General features: G+C 40.4%; 1 protein-coding gene across 14 annotated transcripts in view; it reads left to right on the top strand.

Moving 5' to 3' along the window:
- ryr1 (ryanodine receptor 1) overlaps positions 1-19,994 on the top strand; it is a 178,284-nt gene that overhangs the window by 36,925 nt on the left and 121,365 nt on the right. For 8 of the 14 annotated variants that reach the window (XM_062962722.1, XM_062962720.1, XM_062962715.1 and 5 more), the window contains exons 2-7: positions 739-858; positions 2,810-2,914; positions 4,528-4,548; positions 13,233-13,307; positions 14,781-14,859; positions 16,468-16,580. In XM_062962722.1, coding sequence (XP_062818792.1) covers positions 739-858; positions 2,810-2,914; positions 4,528-4,548; positions 13,233-13,307; positions 14,781-14,859; positions 16,468-16,580 — 513 coding nt within the window. The remainder of the gene's footprint in view (positions 1-738; positions 859-2,809; positions 2,915-4,527; positions 4,549-13,232; positions 13,308-14,780; positions 14,860-16,467; positions 16,581-19,994) is intronic. The other 6 variants (XM_062962723.1, XM_062962725.1, XM_062962726.1 and 3 more) reach the window with 3 other exon arrangements.

The following is a 19,994-nucleotide window of genomic DNA, read 5'->3' as shown; positions in this document are numbered from 1 at the left end:
CTATAGCTATTTGTGGAAATGGGAGCCTGTATGTGTAAGTGGACGCCCCAGCCACATACACACATACATATTTTCACTTTTATTATGTGTATAGCTAGATGTGTATGAATACATCTATATATATATAAAAGAGTGATGGAATCAGGGCACCAGACAAAACAACAAAACTACAGGCCCCCCAACCTTGAAAGCTGACAACACAACCCATCATCCATGGCTCTAGATTGATACAACGAAAAGAAAAATAAAGTTCTAATTAGAGGGAGAGGAATAATTGTTTTTATCCAATTGCTACCAGTTAGAAGGCTAAGCTCCGCCCACTTGGTCTCCTAGCAACCTACTCAGCCCAGGGGACAGGCAGAGTTAGGCTTCACTTAGGCCTCTTCCACAGATTATCTCATTTGCATTGGATTATATGGCAGTGTAGGCTCAAGGCCCTTCCACACAGCTATATAACCCATTTAGAATCTTATATTATCTGCTTTGAACTGGATTATCTTGACTCCACACTGCCATATAATCCACTTCAGTGTGCATTTTATACAGCTGTGAAGAAGGGGCCTCATATAATCCAGTTCTAAGCAGATAATATAAGATTATCAATATACAGTAGAGTTTCACCATACTTCGTCACAGCAACGCGTGGCCGGGCACATATATGTGTATACCTATTACTAGATGGTTTGAGAGATCTGCTCTTCAGTTTGTACTTTTCTAAGATATATTTCTGTCCCTCAGGATGATGAGGTCGTCCTTCAGTGTTCAGCCACAATCTTGAAGGAACAGTTGAAGTTATGTCTTGCTACAGAAGGCTTTGGGAACCGCCTCTGTTATCTGGAACCTACCTCCAATGCTCAGGTACAATGCAGAGAAAGACAGAGTATGGCTTATGTGTACTGAGGCCTTATTGGTTGGCTTGTTGTCATCAGGGTCAGAAAATGGGCCCTATCCTTTTGAGAAAGTCCTGGACCAGACCATATGGATTGTGTGGAGGGGGGACCAATAGAATGTAAGAAAACCTTTAATAACATTATTTACACATCGAAGAATTTCTCAAGTTTTAATGTTAGTCTTAGGGATGATAGTCTTGTATTGGTTTCAATGGGGCGAGGGTCGTTTGCAAATAAAAATATGTGAATTAAGAGATGTCAGGAGATAAAGGACCTGAGATAGGTGCTTGAAAGGTGAGATGTAGAAATACAAAAAAATCCAGTATTAAATCTAGCAACTATTTGTCCTTATATTTTGAACGACAATTTTCCATTTGCTCCAGCAATATAATACACCTTTTCTGTGTTTTCTGCATGTGAAAAATGGGATAATTTCTTCCTGTTTATGTTGTAGCAACCAGAATATTCTAACCATGATGCATCTGCAGTTCTAAGATAGTCCAGTTTGATTCCACTTTAAATGCCATGATTAGGAAATCCTAAATTTGTAACTTGGAAAAGGAACTTTGAACTCTCAGCTGCATTTTCCCTGTAAAGCAGTTGTAGAAGTCTCTTAAGATGGTACTTTGACTTTTAAAATTAGATTCAGCTACTTTACCCGAATGATGAATGCGACGTGCTGTCGAAATATTTCATGAACGAAATCATTGGGTTGCTGTGAGTTTTTTAGCCTGTATGGCTATGTTCCAGATTTTCTCCTGACGTTTCACCTGCATCTGTGGCAGATATCCTCTAAGGTTGTGGGGTCTGTTGGAAACTAAGCAAGTGGGGTTTATATATCTACACAGATAAGCCATTGAAATCCACAAGCAGTGGATAATTTCAACAGAAAGGAGGAAACCATGAAAATGAACAAAATCTGCTTGCCAATATGAAAAAACCTCTAAAATTCAGACAGTAAATAAAGAGCAACAATAAAAAAAACATGGAAATTCCAGACAGGAAACAATCATGGCCAGCTAACATCTCCTAACAAAGGATTCCCCCAAGCAGGAAGCAGCCACATGCTTGTGGAATTCAATAGCTTCTCTGTGTAATCTGACATGGTGGTTCCCTCAGGCAGGAAGCAGCCAGGCTTTGAATCTACAATGCCATTAAATGCTACCGTGTTTCCCTGAAAATAAGACAGTGTCTTATATTATTTTTTGCTCTCAAAGATGCACTAGGTCTTATTTTCAGGGGATGTCTTATTTTTCCGTGAAGAAGAATTCACATTTATTGTTGAACAAAAAAATGAACATTTATTATATACTGTACAGTAGTTTTCATCACAAACCAACATAACCAAACCAGACAAACTGTGACTCCTGTCAAGAATTTCTTGTTATTACCATTATTTCCATGTACAACTTGTATGTACATTTACCAATCCTGCATGCTCTGGTGTTTTGTTTGGCGGGCGCCGAGCATGCTTCCAAATAAAAACTTTGCTAGGTCTTACTTTCAGGGGAGGCCTTATATTTAGCAATTCAGCAAAACCTCTGCTAGGTCTTATTTTTTGGGGATGTCTTATTTTTGGGGAAACAAGGTAATCAAGGTGATCAATTGCAACATTCACACTTGTGCTTTCTCCCACCCTGGACATTCCACAGATATATAAACCCCACTTGCCTAGTTTCAATAGACCTCACAACCTCTGAGGATGCTTGCTATAAATGCGGGCGAAACGTCAGGAGAGGATGCTTCTGGAACATGGCCATACAGCCTGAAAAACTCACAGCAACCCAATTAATGCAACCTTCACTATATAAAGAATTTCTTTGTATGAGGATACTGCTACGCCTTGGCTTTGATCTCTTGCTGTAAAAATAAAAACCATTCAATTAATTAAACAACGTTTGTGTTTTCCCTATGTACAGAAAGTCCCTCCGGATCTGGCCATATGTTGCTTCAGTCTGGAACAGTCCTTGTCAGTGCGTGCCCTGCAGGAGATGCTGGCCAACACAGTAGAGGTAGGCTCCGAGGTAGGCGCTGTAGACTTTCTTTTGGGACAGTACTGCAAGAGAGGATGCGTGGATGGTCAAGTTTGGGACATTTTAACAAGCCTGCAAGCCAGGCCTTGGAAAACCAATTGTTACAACTCCCAGAGTTCCCAGGCAGCCATGACTATAATTCAGGACATTATAGTAGAAAAAGTAACTTTTCTGAGCTCTGGAATTAGAAAACAATAAATAATTCCGTCCATATATCCATCACCATTTTTTGCACCTTCATTTTGAAAATGGAAAATCCAGGTGATGGTCTTAAGAGGTGATTACATTCCAGTCTTTTCTTTCACCTGTGTCCCTTCTCCCAGACTTGATTTGTTTGCTATCAAATACAACTTCAGTCTCCAATGTGAACTGGTAAAGCACGGTTAAGGCTTTTCAGAACTAGTGCCTTTAATTAGTAGCTTGCTTCTTAGGTCTTTTCTGTACAACTGGGTGATGAGTGATGAATTACCTCTAATTCTTCCTTATTCAATGGGCTTTCATTATCTGCTGGGGACATACAGTATATACTCGAGTATAAGCCGACCCAAATATAAGCCGAGGCATCTAATTTTACTACAAAAAAACTGGGAAAACATTGACTCAAGTATAAGCCGAGGGTGGTAAATTTCAGAAATAAAAATAGATACCGATAAAATTACATTAATTGCAGCATCAGTAGGTTAAATGTTTTTGAATACTTACATCAAGCTCAAATTTAAGATAAGGCTGTCCAACTCTGATCAAATCATTATTCTCATCTTCTTCAATGCAAATGTGCTTATGTATCCTTTTAGTAATAATAGAGTAAAATAATACATGTAATAATAATAATAATAATAATAAATAATACAGGAAAATAATACAAGTAATAATAAATAAAGTAATAAATGGAAGAAGAAGAAGAAGAAGAAGATGATGATCAGGGTGAAATAATAAATGTAATAATAATAATAATAAATAATAATAATGTAAAATAAATGTAATAGGAGCAACAATAATAGAGAAAAATAATAAATGTACCATATATTCTCAAGTATAAGCTAACCCAAATATAAGCCAAACAGGACCCTCACCCGAGTATAAGCTGAGGGAGGCTTTTTCAGTCTTAAAAAAAGGGCTGAAAAACTAGGCTTATACTCAAGTATATACAGTAGTTTGCTCGGTTTCCTTTCCTTGTGGGTGTTGTTGCAGTGTATATTGGAACAGTGCTATTTTATTCTAAAGGGGAAAGACAAGTGGTAAAAAGGAACTAACAGTGGAAGGCCTTTCCCCAAAAGCTGAGCAACCTGCAAATCGTGAGTAATCCCCCAGCAAGAAAGGAAACAGTACCAGCCAGAAGCATTGGGGACTTTTACAGATGGGATTTGACATGGAGTAGGCATTGCAGAAATATAATGGAGAAGGGCACTAGGAATGAGAACTAAGAGATGTATGCTTGTATGAGCGGGTGGGAGCTGTTTCTCTGGGATGCCGACTGGGATAGCTGACCACCATCAAATATTCCTGATTGCTCTATTTGCGTATAGCCTGAAATAGCAAGAGTGGTTCATCTTTTCTTCCTCTTCTTTCCCTCGGCTTCTCAATTCTGCTGACCGACCCTCTAGGGTGTTGACTTGGACAAGTGGGTAGGTTGCCGTCTTCAGTGCCGTGATCCTGTCCACATCCTTCCTTTCTTAAACCCTCTTCCATCTCCTTGCCTTGTTTTGGTGTGCGTACCCATCTCCCTCTCCCAGGGGTTCCTAACACCCCAAGTTTTGCAATGTTCTTGATTTGAGCATATTTTAATACCATTTTTTATTTTTAAAAAACCATCTCCAGCAATGTGTTGTCAAAGACTTTAATGGCCAGAATCACTGGGTTGCTTTGAATTTTCCGGGCTGTATGGCCATGTTTCAGAAGCATTCTCTCCTACCGTTTCTCCCACATCTATGACAGGCATCCTCACAACCTCTGAGAATGCCTGCCATAGATGTGGGCAAAACATTAGGAGAGAGAACACTTCTGGAACATGGCCATACAGCCTGGAAAACTCACAGCAACCCATCTCCAATCAGTTTATATTAAGAAAATTTGATTTAAACCGGGAGGTAAAAATAATAAAATAGTACTACAGTAGAGTCTTGTTTATCCAACATAAAGGGGCCAGCAGAACGTTGGATAAGCAGAAATGTTGGATAAGAAGGGATTAAGGAAAAGCCTATTAAACGTCAAATTATGTTATGATTTTACAAATTAAGCACCAAAACATCATGTTTTACAACAAATCAACAGAAAATTTAATTATTTATTTATTTACCGTATTTATATTCCGCCCTTCTGACCCCGAAGGGGACTCAGGGCGGATCATATTATACACACATAGGGCAAACATTCAATGCTCATCAACACATCAAACAGAGACCGAGACAGACAGACGCAGAGGCAATTTAACCTTCTCCCGAGGGGATGTTCGATTCTGGCTACAGGGGGGAGCAGCTGCTTCATCATCCACTCTGACGGCACTTCCTCATTCCAGGTCATAAATTAGTTAAACTTGCCTCCCCACTTTATAAGTGGTACCTTATTTCCTACTTGATAGATGCAACTATCTTTCGGGTTGCTAGGTCAGCAACGAGCAGGGGCTATTTTTTATTTTTAATTGACAGGTGCTCACCCTGCCACGGGCTTGCCTTGAACTCATGACCTCATGGTCAGAGTTATTTATTGCAGCTGCTCAACAGCCTGCGCCACAGCCCGGCCCCGAAAAAGCAGTTCAATACACTGTAACATTATGAAGTAATTACTGTATTTATGAATTTAGCACCAAAACATTGCAATGTATTGAAAACATTGTCTACAAATACATTGGCTGCTGAAAGTCATACTGTGTTGGATAATGCAGAACTTTGGATGAGCAAAGGTTGGATAAGCGAGACTTTACTGTAAATAATCAATTACAAATAGTTAAATAAAGGGGAGGGACCGTGATAAGGAATGGAATAAAGAAAATATCTGAGAGAACAAATAGGTCTTTTGGTGAATGGTCAAAGCATCTTGAATAGGGAGGCCATCTAATCTCACTGGGAAGATGATTTCACATACTGAATACCGTAATATAGGAGTCTTTTAGGCAGAAATGAATGAATATGACAAGTTTTGACACAATGGCATGCCATATCTTTAGCACAAATTGGAAATGGACCCCCCCCCCCCCCTAAATCCTACTTCTTGGAATCTTCTCTTAGGGGTAGGAAGATAACTACAATAATTTTAATTCTCAGTTGATCATCCCCCATATTCTAGGTAAGAGTTATCAATAGGTGATAACCAGACAGTAATGCAAAAAACAAAATGGTTCAAAGTCTTTCAGAGTCTTTCTGCTTTTGAAACTTGGTGGAACCCCCTTAATCCCCTAAATAATCCTTTCATCCTTCCTTCTCCCACTCAGACTCCCCACTCTTCACTCCATCTTTCCAACACTCCTCCTTTCCTGCTAGACTGTCCATCCTTGGCTGTGGTTTCCTTTGCCTCGACCCAGCCCACCCTATTCTCTTTTCACCGCATGGTCTCTACATGTGAATAGGGAGAGCACCTCCTGCAAGTGGGTGGTAGAGCCACATTGTGATGAAATGTAACATGGCCTTTGCACCATGAGATGGAGCTTTTTGTTGAGAAGACCCTCTTCCCAATGTGTTTGACGGCATGGACGTATAAGCCACCATGGATCTACTGTGGGCAGCGGGTGTACTATTCAACTTACATATGAAAAACAAAGAGGACAAAGGTGGTGTGAATAAATCAGATATGGATTTACTTTAATGGTATTTGACCGATTTCAGGGAATGGACTCCTCTTCTTCATGAGAGATTATTTATTTATTTACAGTATTTATATTCTGCCCTTCTACCCAAAAGGGGACTCAGGGCGAATCACAGAACACATATATAGCAAACATTCAAGGCTATTATACACAGACAGGACAGACAACAGGACAGATAAAGATATATAGGCATTTCTCATCTTTGGCGTCTGGGAAGTTGTGCTTGATTCCTTCCACAGCTGTCGCTCCATCCTCCATATTGAAGAATCCTGTTCACAGACTTCCTCCATTTTTGATTTCTGGTATTTTCTTATGGTGCCATTAAAATACCTCCCCACTTAAGCAGTACCTATTTATCTACTCATCTGCTAGGTGGGCAGTGAGGTGGGCTGAAGATCCAGCGCTCACCCCCAACCCGGACTTCAAACTGCCAAACTTTCAATTGGCAAGATTTATTGCAGCTGGTGACCTGCTATACTAAAGAGATACCCCCAAAAAAGGAACATTATGTGATAAGCATTTGAACGAAATATCCTGCGGAAATCTAAAAGCATCATAAATCAAATGACGTAATACAAATGTAATGGCAAATTGATGTCAGATTAAAACACATATCTGGAGGAATTTGGATGTTTTGGAAAATACCTTTTAAACTACGCCTGATAATGTTGTTGCCATATGCTTTCAAAATCCACTTAAGGCAACCTCATCCTGGGCTTTTCTTGGCAAAATTTATTCAAAGGACCTTTTCCATTGTCTTTCTCTAAGGGTGAGAGTTTAATTTGCCCATGGTCACCCAATAGGTTTCCATGACCAAGTGGTAATTTGAACTCTGGTCTCCCAGTGTCCTAATCTGACACTCAGACTTCTACATCATACTTGCTTCCAAAACCCTGATAATAAGTAAAGGTAAAGGTTTCCCCTTGACATTAAGTCTAGTCGTGTCCGACTCTGAGGAGTGGTGCTATTCTCCATTTCTAAGCCGAAGAGCTGGCATTGTCCATAGACACCACCTAGGTTATGTAGCTGTCATGACTGCATGGAGTGCCGTTACCTTCCCGCTGAAGCAGTGCCTGTTGATCTACTCAAATTTGTAGTTTTCGAACTGCTAGGTTGGCAGAAGCTGGGGCTAACGGCGAGAGCTCACCCCATCTCGTGGATTCGAACTGCCAACCTTCCGGTCAGCAAGTTCAGCAGCTCAGCGGTTTAACCCACTGCGCCATAGTGGCCCCTATAATAAAGAAAACATAATAAACAATGTAATCTATATATATAAAAGGGTAATGAAATTTCGGCCTAGGACAAAACAACAAAACTACACATCCCAGAAACACTAAACTTGGCAGCACAACCCCTCATCCATGCCTCTAAGTTCATACAACAAAAAGAAAAGAAAAATAAAGTCCTAATTAGAGGGAGAGGAATACTTGTTTTTATCCAATTACTGCCAGTTAGAAGGCTAAGCTCCGCCTACTTGGTCTCCTAGCAACCCACTCAGCCCAGGGAACAGGCAGAATTAGGCCTCACTTAGGCCTCTTCCACACTACCTATAAAATACAGATTATCTGATTTCCCATACCACCATACTTCGCCACAGCAACGCGTGGCTGGGCACAGCTAGTAATAAACAAAACATAAAATAGCAACTTGGAAAGTAGGAAGACTTTGCAAAAGGCAGGCAAAAGAAAATATCACAAAATAAATAATGCATTGGCTACAATCTTTATGGATGTAACTAGTAGGGCTTTTTCTTACTCATGAAAAAGGGGAGTACTTTGCCTGAAATGTATCTTTGTTTGTAGTAATCAAATTTAAAGGTGACCCTCTTATCTTCTACGTATCTCAGGTGCTGTTTCCCCCTCTGTGACTCTCCATCCACCTTGCTTTAACATCTTGTGTTTTAGTGCCTTCGCTCTCTGAAATGTTCACAGCTGCCGCATTGTTGGTCTACTTCTTTGGGAAATTGTGGTTTCTCACAATGCTTTGTAGCATTTCTTCCAATGGAATTGTAATGACCATAGAATGCAACCTGTTTGATAGTTATCTTGTGACTCCTTATAGAGGATTGTGATAAGAGTGCCCATGAAAATCTGCACCAGAAGTCACAGATATTGGTCATGCTGAGCACTGGGGCATATTCTCCTGTTGGCATAAGATGGATAGCCTCTGGTACACTACTTGAACTCCATAAAAGTTGAATGCGTAGTAGTGACCACATTTTTTCTGTACATGGTCTGATTGAAATGTTATGCCGGTATGTACTGCAGTAATTTGAATTTTATGGTAAGTACCTTATGTACTGCAGTCATATGGACCATCAATTCTCTATTATTAAGACCCTTAGGATTAAGGGCCATGTCACAGTAATATGGACCAAAAGATTGCTGTTGTGACTTTTCAGCAGCTGTTCCCAAACTGTGTGCACACTAGTGTGATTTGAGATAATTGCATTGAGAAATAAATTGATTAAACAATTTGAGTTTCCAGAAAGATGCCAGACTTGCCTTCACTTAAGCAGGTTCTGCATTTGAAGCAAATGAACAATGCAGTCATATGTGTTGTCGAAGGCTTTCATGGCCGGAATCACTGGATTGCTGGATCTGTGGAATGTTCAGGGTGGGATATCCAGCTAACACCTCCCAACAAAGGATTCCTCGAGGCAGGAAGCAGCCAGGCCTTGAAGCTACAAGGCCAGTCAATGCTAATCAAGGTGACCAATTGCAACATTCACAGCCAAGAGTTCTTTCTTCCACCCCGGACATTCCACAGATATATAGACCCCACTTGCCTAGATCCAACCTACCTCACAACTTCTGAGGATGCCTGCCATAGATGTGGGTGAAACGTCAGGAGAGAATGCTTCTGGAACATGGCCATACAGCTCCAAAAACCCTCTCAGTGACCCAATGCAGTTATAACTGTTTTAGAGATACCACAGAAATGCTTGGAAGTTGACACAGCAGATGACTTCTAGGGATGGGTTATCTTTTTACGTCTCAAGACTTGTGTTTAGGCAGACACAGCATTATGGAAACTCACAAGAATTAAACTTTAATCACATTTAATCATGAATTGAAATTGACAGCATTTTTTATTCTTACACCCTAAGAGTCAATCTTTCCAGCTGTAAGAAAGGAATGTACTTCCAGTTTTAATTCAGAAAACTATAGTGTGCCTCAGCTATCAGATGTTTGGGAATTAGGTCCATACAGAATATCATGCAATGACATGGTGCACATATTCAGTACCATATCTATTGCTGTGATATGATCTCTCAACTAACAATCATGTATACACTGTAGTAATGTGATCTAAGTAATGTGATCTAAGTGTTTGTTCGTATTGGTTACAGCTATAATCATCCAGTAATGACTGTATTCTGTAAGAGCAGGGGTCCCCAAACTTTTTAAACAGGGGGCCAGTTCATGATCCTTCGGACCGTTGGAGGGCCGAACTATAGTTGGCCACCGAGCAATAATAATTAATAAATAATAATAATAATAATAATAATAATAATAATAATAATAACAATAATAATAATAAAAAAGAGGGTTGGAAAAGACCCTTTGGGCCATTGAGTCCAATCCCCCTCTGCCTTTGTGCACCGAAAGCACAAAAAAGCACCCCTGACAGATGGCACCCAGAATCAATGTTAATAATAATAATAATAATAATAATGAAAAACAACAGGAAAAACTCAGGACCTCAAGATTGAACTTCAAAGACTCTGGCAGAAACTAGTGCAGGTGGTCCCGGTGGTGATGGGCACACTGGGTGCCGTGCCAAAAGATCTCAGCCGGCATTTGGAAACAATAGGCATTGACAAAATCACGATCTGCCAACTGCAAAAGGCCACCCTGCTGGGATCTGCGCGCATCATCCGAAAATACATCACACAGTCCTAGACACTTGGGAAGTGTTCGACTTGTGGTTTTGTGAAACGAAATCCAGCATGTCTATCTTGTTTGCTGTGTCATACAACATCGTTGTGTCAATAATAATAATAATAATAATAATAATAATAATAATAATGTGACTGACAAAGTTCTGGAACACAACACACCAGACATCACAGTTGTGAAAAAGAAAAAGGTTTGGATCATTGATGTTGCCATCCCAGGTGACAGTCGCATTGACGAAAAACAACAGGAAAAACTCAGCCGCTATCAGGACCTCAAGATTGAACTTCAAAGACTCTGGCAGAAACCAGTACAGGTGGTCCCGGTGGTGATCGGCATACTGGGTGCCATGCCAAAAGATCTCAGCCGGCATTTGGAAACAATAGACATTGACAAAATTACGATCTGCCAACTGCAAAAGGCCACCCTGCTGGGATCTGCACGCATCATCCGAAAATACATCACACAGTCCTAGACACTTGGGAAGTGTTCGACTTGTGGTTTTGTGAAATGAAATCCAGCATATCTATCTTGTTTGCTGTGTCATAATAATATAATAATAATAATGGTTGTAAGAGAAGAAGAGACCCCTTGGGTCATTTAGCCCAACCCCCTTCTGCCCTTGTGCTGTGGGGGCCGGATAAATGGCTTTGATGGGCCGCATCCGGCCCCCGGGCCTTAGTTTGGGGACCCCTGTGTAAGAGTATGGCCTGGGGAATTACAGTCATTTATACTGCTGATCAATAGGACAGATACAATGATCTATGTCGTTATTACTTCATTTGCATTAGTAAGCAGCCTGCGCAAATTATGACCATATATGTTTTAATTGTAGGATGTGTGATATATTTTGTACATATTGCAGCTAACAATGGCTGTATTTAATTATTGTGAAATCACACACTGGGGGGAAAAATTAGGCATCTTGCAATGTGATATAGGAAGCTGTCAAGCATGTATATTGTCATATGTAAGCCGCCTTTTTGACTTGTGAAAAGTCTCTGCAAAAGTAGGACTGCCAGACTACAATTGCCAGGAAGACTGTTTCGATCAAATGTTGTGGGTTTATTTGCTCGCCCCTTCTGAGGCTAGTGAACAAATCCTATGAATGCCTCTCTGCCACATTCTCTTGCAGTAAATTTCTCAAAGGAAATTCTTTTGTTAGTTAATAGCAGGCATGGGCAGACTTCAGCCCTCCAGGTGTTTTGGACTTCAACTCCCACAATCCCTAACAGCCTCAGGCCCTTTCCTTTTCCTCCTCAGCCGCTTAAGCGGCTGAGGAGGAAAAGGAAGGGGCCTGAGGCTGTTAGGGATTGTGGGAGTTGAAGTCCAAAACACCTGGAGAGCCCACGTTTGCCCATGCCTGGTTTATAGAATGCCTTAAGATCATTGTGAGGAGCTGAGTGACTATTGAGCAAGTCATAACATACCAAGATATACATTATTTTACTATGCGACAGGTATAGTAATATACCTGTTGAAATAACCATACCTACAATGTGGTGCAGTGGTTTGAGCATTGGACCAGGACTGATAGGCTAGGGATGAAATCCCCACTTGACCCTGGACTTTGGAGAAATCCAACTCTCTCAGCCTCAAAGGAAGGCAAATCCCTCTGAAAAAGCAGAATCCCAGAAGATGGAAAGGATTTGAAGACACAGGAATACCCATTCATTCTCCAGGTCATTCCAGAATTTTCCACTTTAACATCTGCTTTGTGGAATTATTTCAAAATTCAATTTTGAGGTAGGTCTGCTAGTACAGTAGAGTCTCACTTATCCAACATAAACGGGCCGGCAGAATGTTGGATAAGCGAATATGTTGGATAATAAGGGGGCATTAAGGAAAAGGCTATTAAACATCAAATTAGGTTATGATTTTACAAATTAAGCACCAAAACATCAGGTTATACAACAAAATTGACAGAAAAAGTAGTTCAATACACAGTAATGCTATGTACTAATTACTGTATTTATGAATTTAGCACCAAAATATCATGATGTATTGAAAACATTGACTACAAAAATGCGTTGGATAATCCAGAACGTTGGATAAGCGAGTGTTGGATAAGTGAGATTCTACTGTATTTCTGTGGCCATCGTTTTGCTGTGCCCTAAGTAAATAGGGGCTGCGGTGGCGCAGTGGGTTAAACCGCTAAGCTGCAAAACTCGCTGACTGGAAGGTCAGCCGTTTGAATCCCCGGGACAAGTTGAGCTCCCATTTTTAGCCCCAGCATCTGCCAACCTAGCAGTTTGAAAACATGCAAATGTGATTAAATCAATAGGTACAGCTGGCCACATGACCTTGGAGGTGTCTACGGACAACGCCGGCTCCTCGGCTTAGAAATGGAGATGAACACCAGCTCTCAGAGTCAGACTTGACTAGACTTAATGTCAAGAGGAAACCTTTACCTTTAAGTTTGATAAATTGTTATGACTCTTTCACGGCTTTTGTTTTCCTTGTGAAACATTGCCGAGAACCTTTCAGTTGCCTAAAGGGAAGATGTTGTGTGATGAAGAATGAGACTGAGGGAACTCCAGAATTCATTCCACAGATGGGACTGCTAAATTCACAGGCTGATTTGGTTAATGTTTTGCCTTCTTGTTCTCAGTCTTCTCAAGGCGGTGGACACCGGACTCTGCTGTATGGACATGCTATTCTCCTCCGGCATTCCCACAGTGGCATGGTAAGGAGAAGAGAGTTCAGGAAAGATGTGTACTTTGATGAAAAGAAGGGGGAAATCCCCAAAATGAGGTGGGCCTGATACAATATAGCAGGGGTCCCCAAACTTTTTAAACAAGGGGCCAGTTCACAGTCCCTTAGACTGTTGGAGGGCCGGAGTATAGTTGAAAAAAAACTGAACAAATTCGTATGCATACTGCATATACCTTATTTTGAAGTAAAAAAAAGTTAGAACAAATACAGCCTTAATGTTAATAATAATCATAATAAAAATAATAAAGAGGGTTGGAAGAAACCCCTTGTGCCATTTAGTCCAACCTCCTTCTGCCATTGTGCACCAAAAGCACAAGCAAAGCACCCCTGGCAGATGGTCACCCAGCCTCAAGGTGCCATTTAGTCCAACCTCATTCTGCCTTTGTGCACCAAAAGCACTAGCAAAGCACCCCTTAATAATTAATTATTAATTAAATAATAATCAAAATACCATTATAAACAAGCAAATCTTTGGAAGGCGTGCACCAGGCGGGGGCCAGATAAATGGCTTCAATGGGCCGCATGTGGCCCCCGGGCCTTAGTTTGGGGACCCCTGCAATATAGGGTGACTCTAGAGCAGGCATGGGCAAATTTCGTCCCTCCAGGTGTTTTGGACTTCAACTCCCACAATTCCTAACAGCTGATAGGCTGTTAGGAATTGTGGGAGTTGAAATCCAAAACACGTGGAGGGACCAAGTTTGCTCATGCCTTCTCTAGGGTAGGGTTAGTCCTTTGATACAGCCTCGCAGAGCCATGTTGTGTTGCCGTCCTCAACCCTGAGCTAAGCAGATTTATTTTCAAGCCTACATCATATGTTCTTTTCCTGGGATGCAGAAATTGCAAGGAATCCCGAAAGGGGTTTTAAGCAGTGGGCACATTTCTCAGCCAAGGAGGTGTCAAACATTGAAAGGTCTGCGAGTTCTGGAAGCTGAGGCTAAGTTCTAAGTCAAGCAGCTGAGGTCACTTGGGGTGGGCCGATGTCCTTTCCCTCTGCGCCAACATTCCAGGAGGGCTTGAGAGTGTGTTGAACAGATCGCTCTTTAACCAGAGTTTGTGTTGTTCACATAGGCTTCTCACAGCTGATTTACTACTGAACTGATTGCTTGAGATGACTCAGTTATGCCGGCTTTCAATTTGATCAGTGCGACTCCAGTATTAAATTACAGTTCGTAGCTGTCACAGTAAGAACGTTAAAATTACCTCACCGCATTGGACCAAGATGGCCTCTCTATCCAAAACATTCTGTCTCCAACTGTGTACCAAACCAAATGCTTTTTGGATATTTTGGCTAGCTCTAAATAATACTTGATTATCCTGAAAGTTATGATTTTAGGCTGTGATGTAAAAAGGAGATTTCTTCAGGATGGTGGATTTGTTTTTCATCTATGTGATGTCAAAGAATTCAAAAAGTATTATTTTATCTTCTTTCCATTCTAATTGTTAGTATTTAAGCTGCTTAACCACATCCCGCTCCTTGACGGATAAACTCGCTTTTGACGTGGGCCTGCAGGAAGATGCAACTGGTATGTGGCTGTGTTCTGATGGGAAAGGGCATGTGGGTGCACCTGTGTGAGTGTGCTGTGGAGGGCCATCGATCTAGGTTAGACCTCACATACTTGATAGCAAAAATCCCGTGAAGACCTAACCTTGGCTTTCTTGGGTTTCTGAGACTCCACTGGATTCCGTTAGAGATTTAGCAAAGAAAGAAGGAAAGCTGAAATTTTCTGCATCCAGTAGAATCATCAGTACCTTTTCAGTTTCCATAGTGCTCTTTGGTTAAAGCTGTCAGGTGTCCTTTATTATAAGGAATGTCCCTTCTTTCACTTCACTTCACTTCACTTCACTTCATTTCTTAATTAGTCGCTCTCCACCAGAGTGCTCCGAGCGACTTACAATTTAAAATATCATTCCACAATATAAAAACATTCAACATAAAAACATTCAACATAAAAACATTCAACCTAAAAACATTCAACAGTGACTATTTGGCAAATTAGATCTGATTTACTTAAATGCACAACCAAACAGCCAAGTCTTGAGCGCTTTTACAGAAGGTCGCAACTCCGACATTGCTCTAACATATGGAGGCAATGAGTTCCACAGAATTGGAGCAGAGGTCGAAAAGGCTCTACGCCTTGTAGCTTCCAGGTGTACCTCCCTAGGGCCCGATACGTATAGGAGATTTTCCTGGGAGGATCGAGGTGACCACTGATGGAAAAAAGGAATGAGGCGGTCTCTAAGATATAATGGTCCTTGGCCATTTTGAGCTCTAAATGTCAGGACCAGTATCTTGTAAGAGATCCGATGTTCTATTGGTAGCCAATGCAGTTGTTTCAGAATCAGTGTAATATGGGATCTTATAGATGATCCTGCTAACAGCCTGGCTGCCGCATTTTGGACCATTTGGATCTTCTGGGTTTTTGTCTTCGGAAGGCCGGCGTATAAGGTGTTACAATAATCCAGCCTAGTGGTGACTGTTGCATGGATGACCGTTGCCAATGCTTCTGTCGAAAGGTAGGATGCCAATTTCCTTGCCTGGCGAAGATGAAAAAAGGCCTGCTTACTTATGGCAGTGATCTGGGCCTCCATTGTCAGTGATGAGTCCAACACAACACCAAGGCCTTTAACAGTAGCAGACGGAACCAGAACTTCCCCATCAAAATCAGGCAGTGACTGGATTAACTCTGGTGGCTGGCCGGGCCAGAGTATCTCAGCTTTTGCGGGATTCACTTTTCTTTGAAGGCCTGATAGCTCATAGCATTGCTAGGTTTCTCTTTATAATAAATAACATATCCCATTTAACAGATGGGAAGATTTTCTTTTATATAGTCTGAACAAGATACTGAAATTCCTTTATTTTGGAGTGTGGGCCCGTCATAAACTCAGAAATGTGTGCTTAAGAGATATAGATAATAAATTAATTTTACAGGGGAATATGTGGCTAAGTGATCTGCATCCTTGCATTTGGAATTTAGATAGAGCACATATTCGTTAAAAGCTCTTTCTTAATTGTGAGCCCTGCTGTCCCTTTTTGTTGTTTTGAAAACCTGCCAAAACTGCCTACCATTCGTTTCTCCCTCTCTTTCTTATACATACATATCCAAAATCCCCCCCCCCCCCAAAATCACCAGGAGAAGCCTGTTGGTGGACCATCCATCCAGCCTCGAAGCAACGGTCGGAAGGAGAGAAGGTGCGCGTCGGTGATGACCTCATCCTTGTGAGCGTCTCTTCTGAGCGGTACCTGGTGAGTGTATTCTTGGGTTGGGTGGGGTGGAGAATTCATGCAGGAGGACTTTAATAATGTGTGTGTGTGTTCCATGTACACTCTCAGTCAGAGATGTTCTGATCAGGAGGTTTAATATAATAATAAATAATAATAAAATTTTATTTCTAATCCGCCATCTCTCCCCGAAAGGACTGGCTTCCAAATGCAAAGGCAAATATTCAATGCTATGTACCAGGGGTCCCCAAACTAAGGCCACATGCGGCCCATCAAAGCCATTTATCTGGCCCCCCATCCTCCCTTGCTCGGTGCACGCCTTCCAGAGCTTTGCTTGTTTATAATGGTATTTTAATTACAGTAGAGTCTCACTTATCCAACATAAACGGGCCGGCAGAACGTTGGATAAGCAAATATGTTGGATAATAAGGAGAGATTAAGGAGAGGCCTATTAAACATCTAATTAGGTTATGATTTCACAAATTAAGCACCAAAACATCATGTTATACAACAAATTTGACAGAAAAAAGTAGTTCAACATGCAGTAATGTTATGTTGTAATTACTGTATTCACGAATTTAGCATCAAAATATCACAATTTATTGAAAACACTGATTACAAAAATGCGTTGGATAATCCAGAACGTTGGATAAGTGAGTGTTGGATAAATGAGACTCTACTGTATTATTTAATTAATAAGGAATATTCAAAAAAGGAAATCAACCAAATGGGAAATGTATCATTAAAAAACGTATTAATAATATGGAATAAATATAAAAGCCACCTCGTTAAAGAGAATTCTAAAATAATGCCAGTGATAATGGAGAAGAAATTTCTTAAAAACTTAAAAAATGTGATGGATAAGGAACTGAAAAGGAAGAAATTAGACAAAATTGGAAGTTGGAGGGAACAAATAAAGGAGGAAAACAACATAAAGGGAGTCCTAGGTGATTTAAATATATCATGGCTTCATTGGGTCCAACTAGATCAATGGTTCCAAAATTGGCAAAGAAAGAGCTGGGAGGAAAGAGAACCAACAAAATTTGAAAATATAGTATTAAAAGAACAGACTAAAGAGGGAAATGAATATCCGAAAGGGATAACCAGTATGATATATAAAATATTAATAGAGATTAGAGGTGGGAGGAAAGGGATATTAACAAGGGAAATATGGGAGGAAGAACTGAGAATAAAAGTAGGAGAAAGAAATTGGGAAAAATTATGGAAAGCAAGGCATCTCAAAAATTTATCAATTAGAATAAAACAAAACTACTACAAGATAGTATGGAAGTGGTATTTGACCCCAATAAAGATACATAATATGGATAAGAGCTGTTCAGAAAAATGTTGGAGGGCTTGTCAAGAAAGGGGGACATATATTCATATGTGGTGGGAATGTAAGTGTGTACAGAGTTTTTGGGAAAAGGTCATAGTAGAAATAGAGAGTATCATGAAGAAAAAAATCAATATAAACCCAGCGACTATACTATTATCTATTTATAATACAGAGGAATGGAAAGAAAATGAAAAGAATTTGGTAACAATGTTGCTAACGGCTGCAAGGTTATTAATGGCAAGAAATTGGAAAGGGGAGGTGGAAATTAAAATAGAAGATTGGTACAAGGAAATTTGGAAATTAGCAATAAATGATAAATTAACATGCAATTTAAATGTAAAAAAAGGCCTAAGGAAGAAAATTGATTTTGAAAGTATATGGAATAAATTTATTGAAGAAACATTAAGGAGAGAAGATGGGAATCAACCCCCACCAGAAGAAATGAGGTTCTGGTTGGACTATAAAGAAATGGACTCCGGTGATGGAGAGCACAACAGGTAGAACACTGGGGGAAGGAAAAGACTTAATTATATGAATTACAAAGATTTTTCTTTTCTTTGTAACAAATTAATAGTAATGTAATAAAACATATTTTAAAATAATAATAATTAATTAATTATCAAGGGGGTGCATAAAGGCAGAAGGGGGCTGGACTAAATGGCCCAAAGTGTCTCTTCCAATCCTCTTTATTATTATTATTATTATTATTATTATTATTATTATTATTATTATTGACACGAAGACACAGTATGACACAGCAAATGAGATATATATGCTGGATTTCGTATCACAAAATCAAAACCGTAATCGCATCTCCTCCTATGAGCCAGTGCGGACCTTGAGATCATCCGGGGAGGCTCTCCTCTCATTCCCACCACCATCTCAAGTGTGGTTGGTGGGGACGAGGGAACGAGACTTCTCAGCAATGGCCCCCCAGCTCTGGAATGCACTGCCAAAAGAGATCAGGCAATCCCCTACATTATCCAATTTCCATAAGGAATTGAAGACTTGGTGGTGTCGGCAGGTTTTTGAGTAATTACATTGGAATATCGCCGATCTCTGGGCCTGAATATATTGCACAAGATTTATCTAGCCTACCATGATACATTTTAATACAGTGGAGTCTCACTTATCCAAGCTAAACGGGCCGGCAGAAGCTTGGATAAGCGAATATCTTGGATAATAAGGAGGGATTAAGGAAAAGCCTATTAAACATCAAATTAGGTTATGATTTTACAAATTAAGCGCCAAAACATCATGTTATATACAACAAATTTGACAGAAAAAGCAGTTCAATACGCAGGAATGTTATGTTGTAATTACTGTATTTACGAATTTAGCACCAAAATATCACGATATATTGAAAACATTGACTACAAAAATGGCTTGGATAATCCAGAAACTTGGATAAGCGAGGCTTGGATAAGTAAGACTCTTTTGTACTGTTTAAGTATAAAATCTAAGAATATAAAATATAAATGTAAAAATGGCTCTGCAAATATGTAAACCTTTGACAGGAGGAGAAGGAGGGTTTCATTACTCATCAACCCCTCCATAAGCTATGGAACATAGATGAGTTTTTAGGTGTTTTTTTTGAAGGGGGGAGGGAAGGGTGGTTCTAATTTCAATGGGGAGGGAGTTACAGAGAGAAGGAGCAACCATGGAGAAGGCCCTCTCTCTTGTGCCCACCAACCACACTTGGGAAGGGGGTGGGACTGAGAGGAGGCTCCCATCCAATGATCACAGTGGCTGGATGGGTTCTTAAATAGTCTGGAGATACACTTAAGAAATTTACCTATTCTGGTTTACATCTAAACTCAACTTAAGAACAAATCTACAGAACCCATCTTATAACTTGGGGGCTGCCTGTGTATGCTTAAGCAGAGGGATGATTTTGCAAAGAGAGAAAAAGAAGGAAGGAAAGGGGGCCACAAAAGAAAGAAAAAGAGGGGAAGAAAGAAGGAAAAATCTTTCTCAGTATCTGAGAAGGTGACCCAGGTGGGCTGCTGGCTCTGTCCCCGCCTCTTCATTGCCCAGGACCATCCTGGCGGCACATGGGCTTCTTCTTGCTCCTCCGCTGGCCGTGCCAGCCCAGGGAAAGG

This window comes from Anolis carolinensis, unplaced genomic scaffold, assembly GCF_035594765.1.
Source record: "Anolis carolinensis isolate JA03-04 unplaced genomic scaffold, rAnoCar3.1.pri scaffold_10, whole genome shotgun sequence".
Classification (NCBI taxonomy): domain Eukaryota; kingdom Metazoa; phylum Chordata; class Lepidosauria; order Squamata; family Dactyloidae; genus Anolis; species Anolis carolinensis.
Note: the sequence above shows the minus strand (reverse complement) of the source record. Positions and strands in the feature narration are given on the sequence as shown.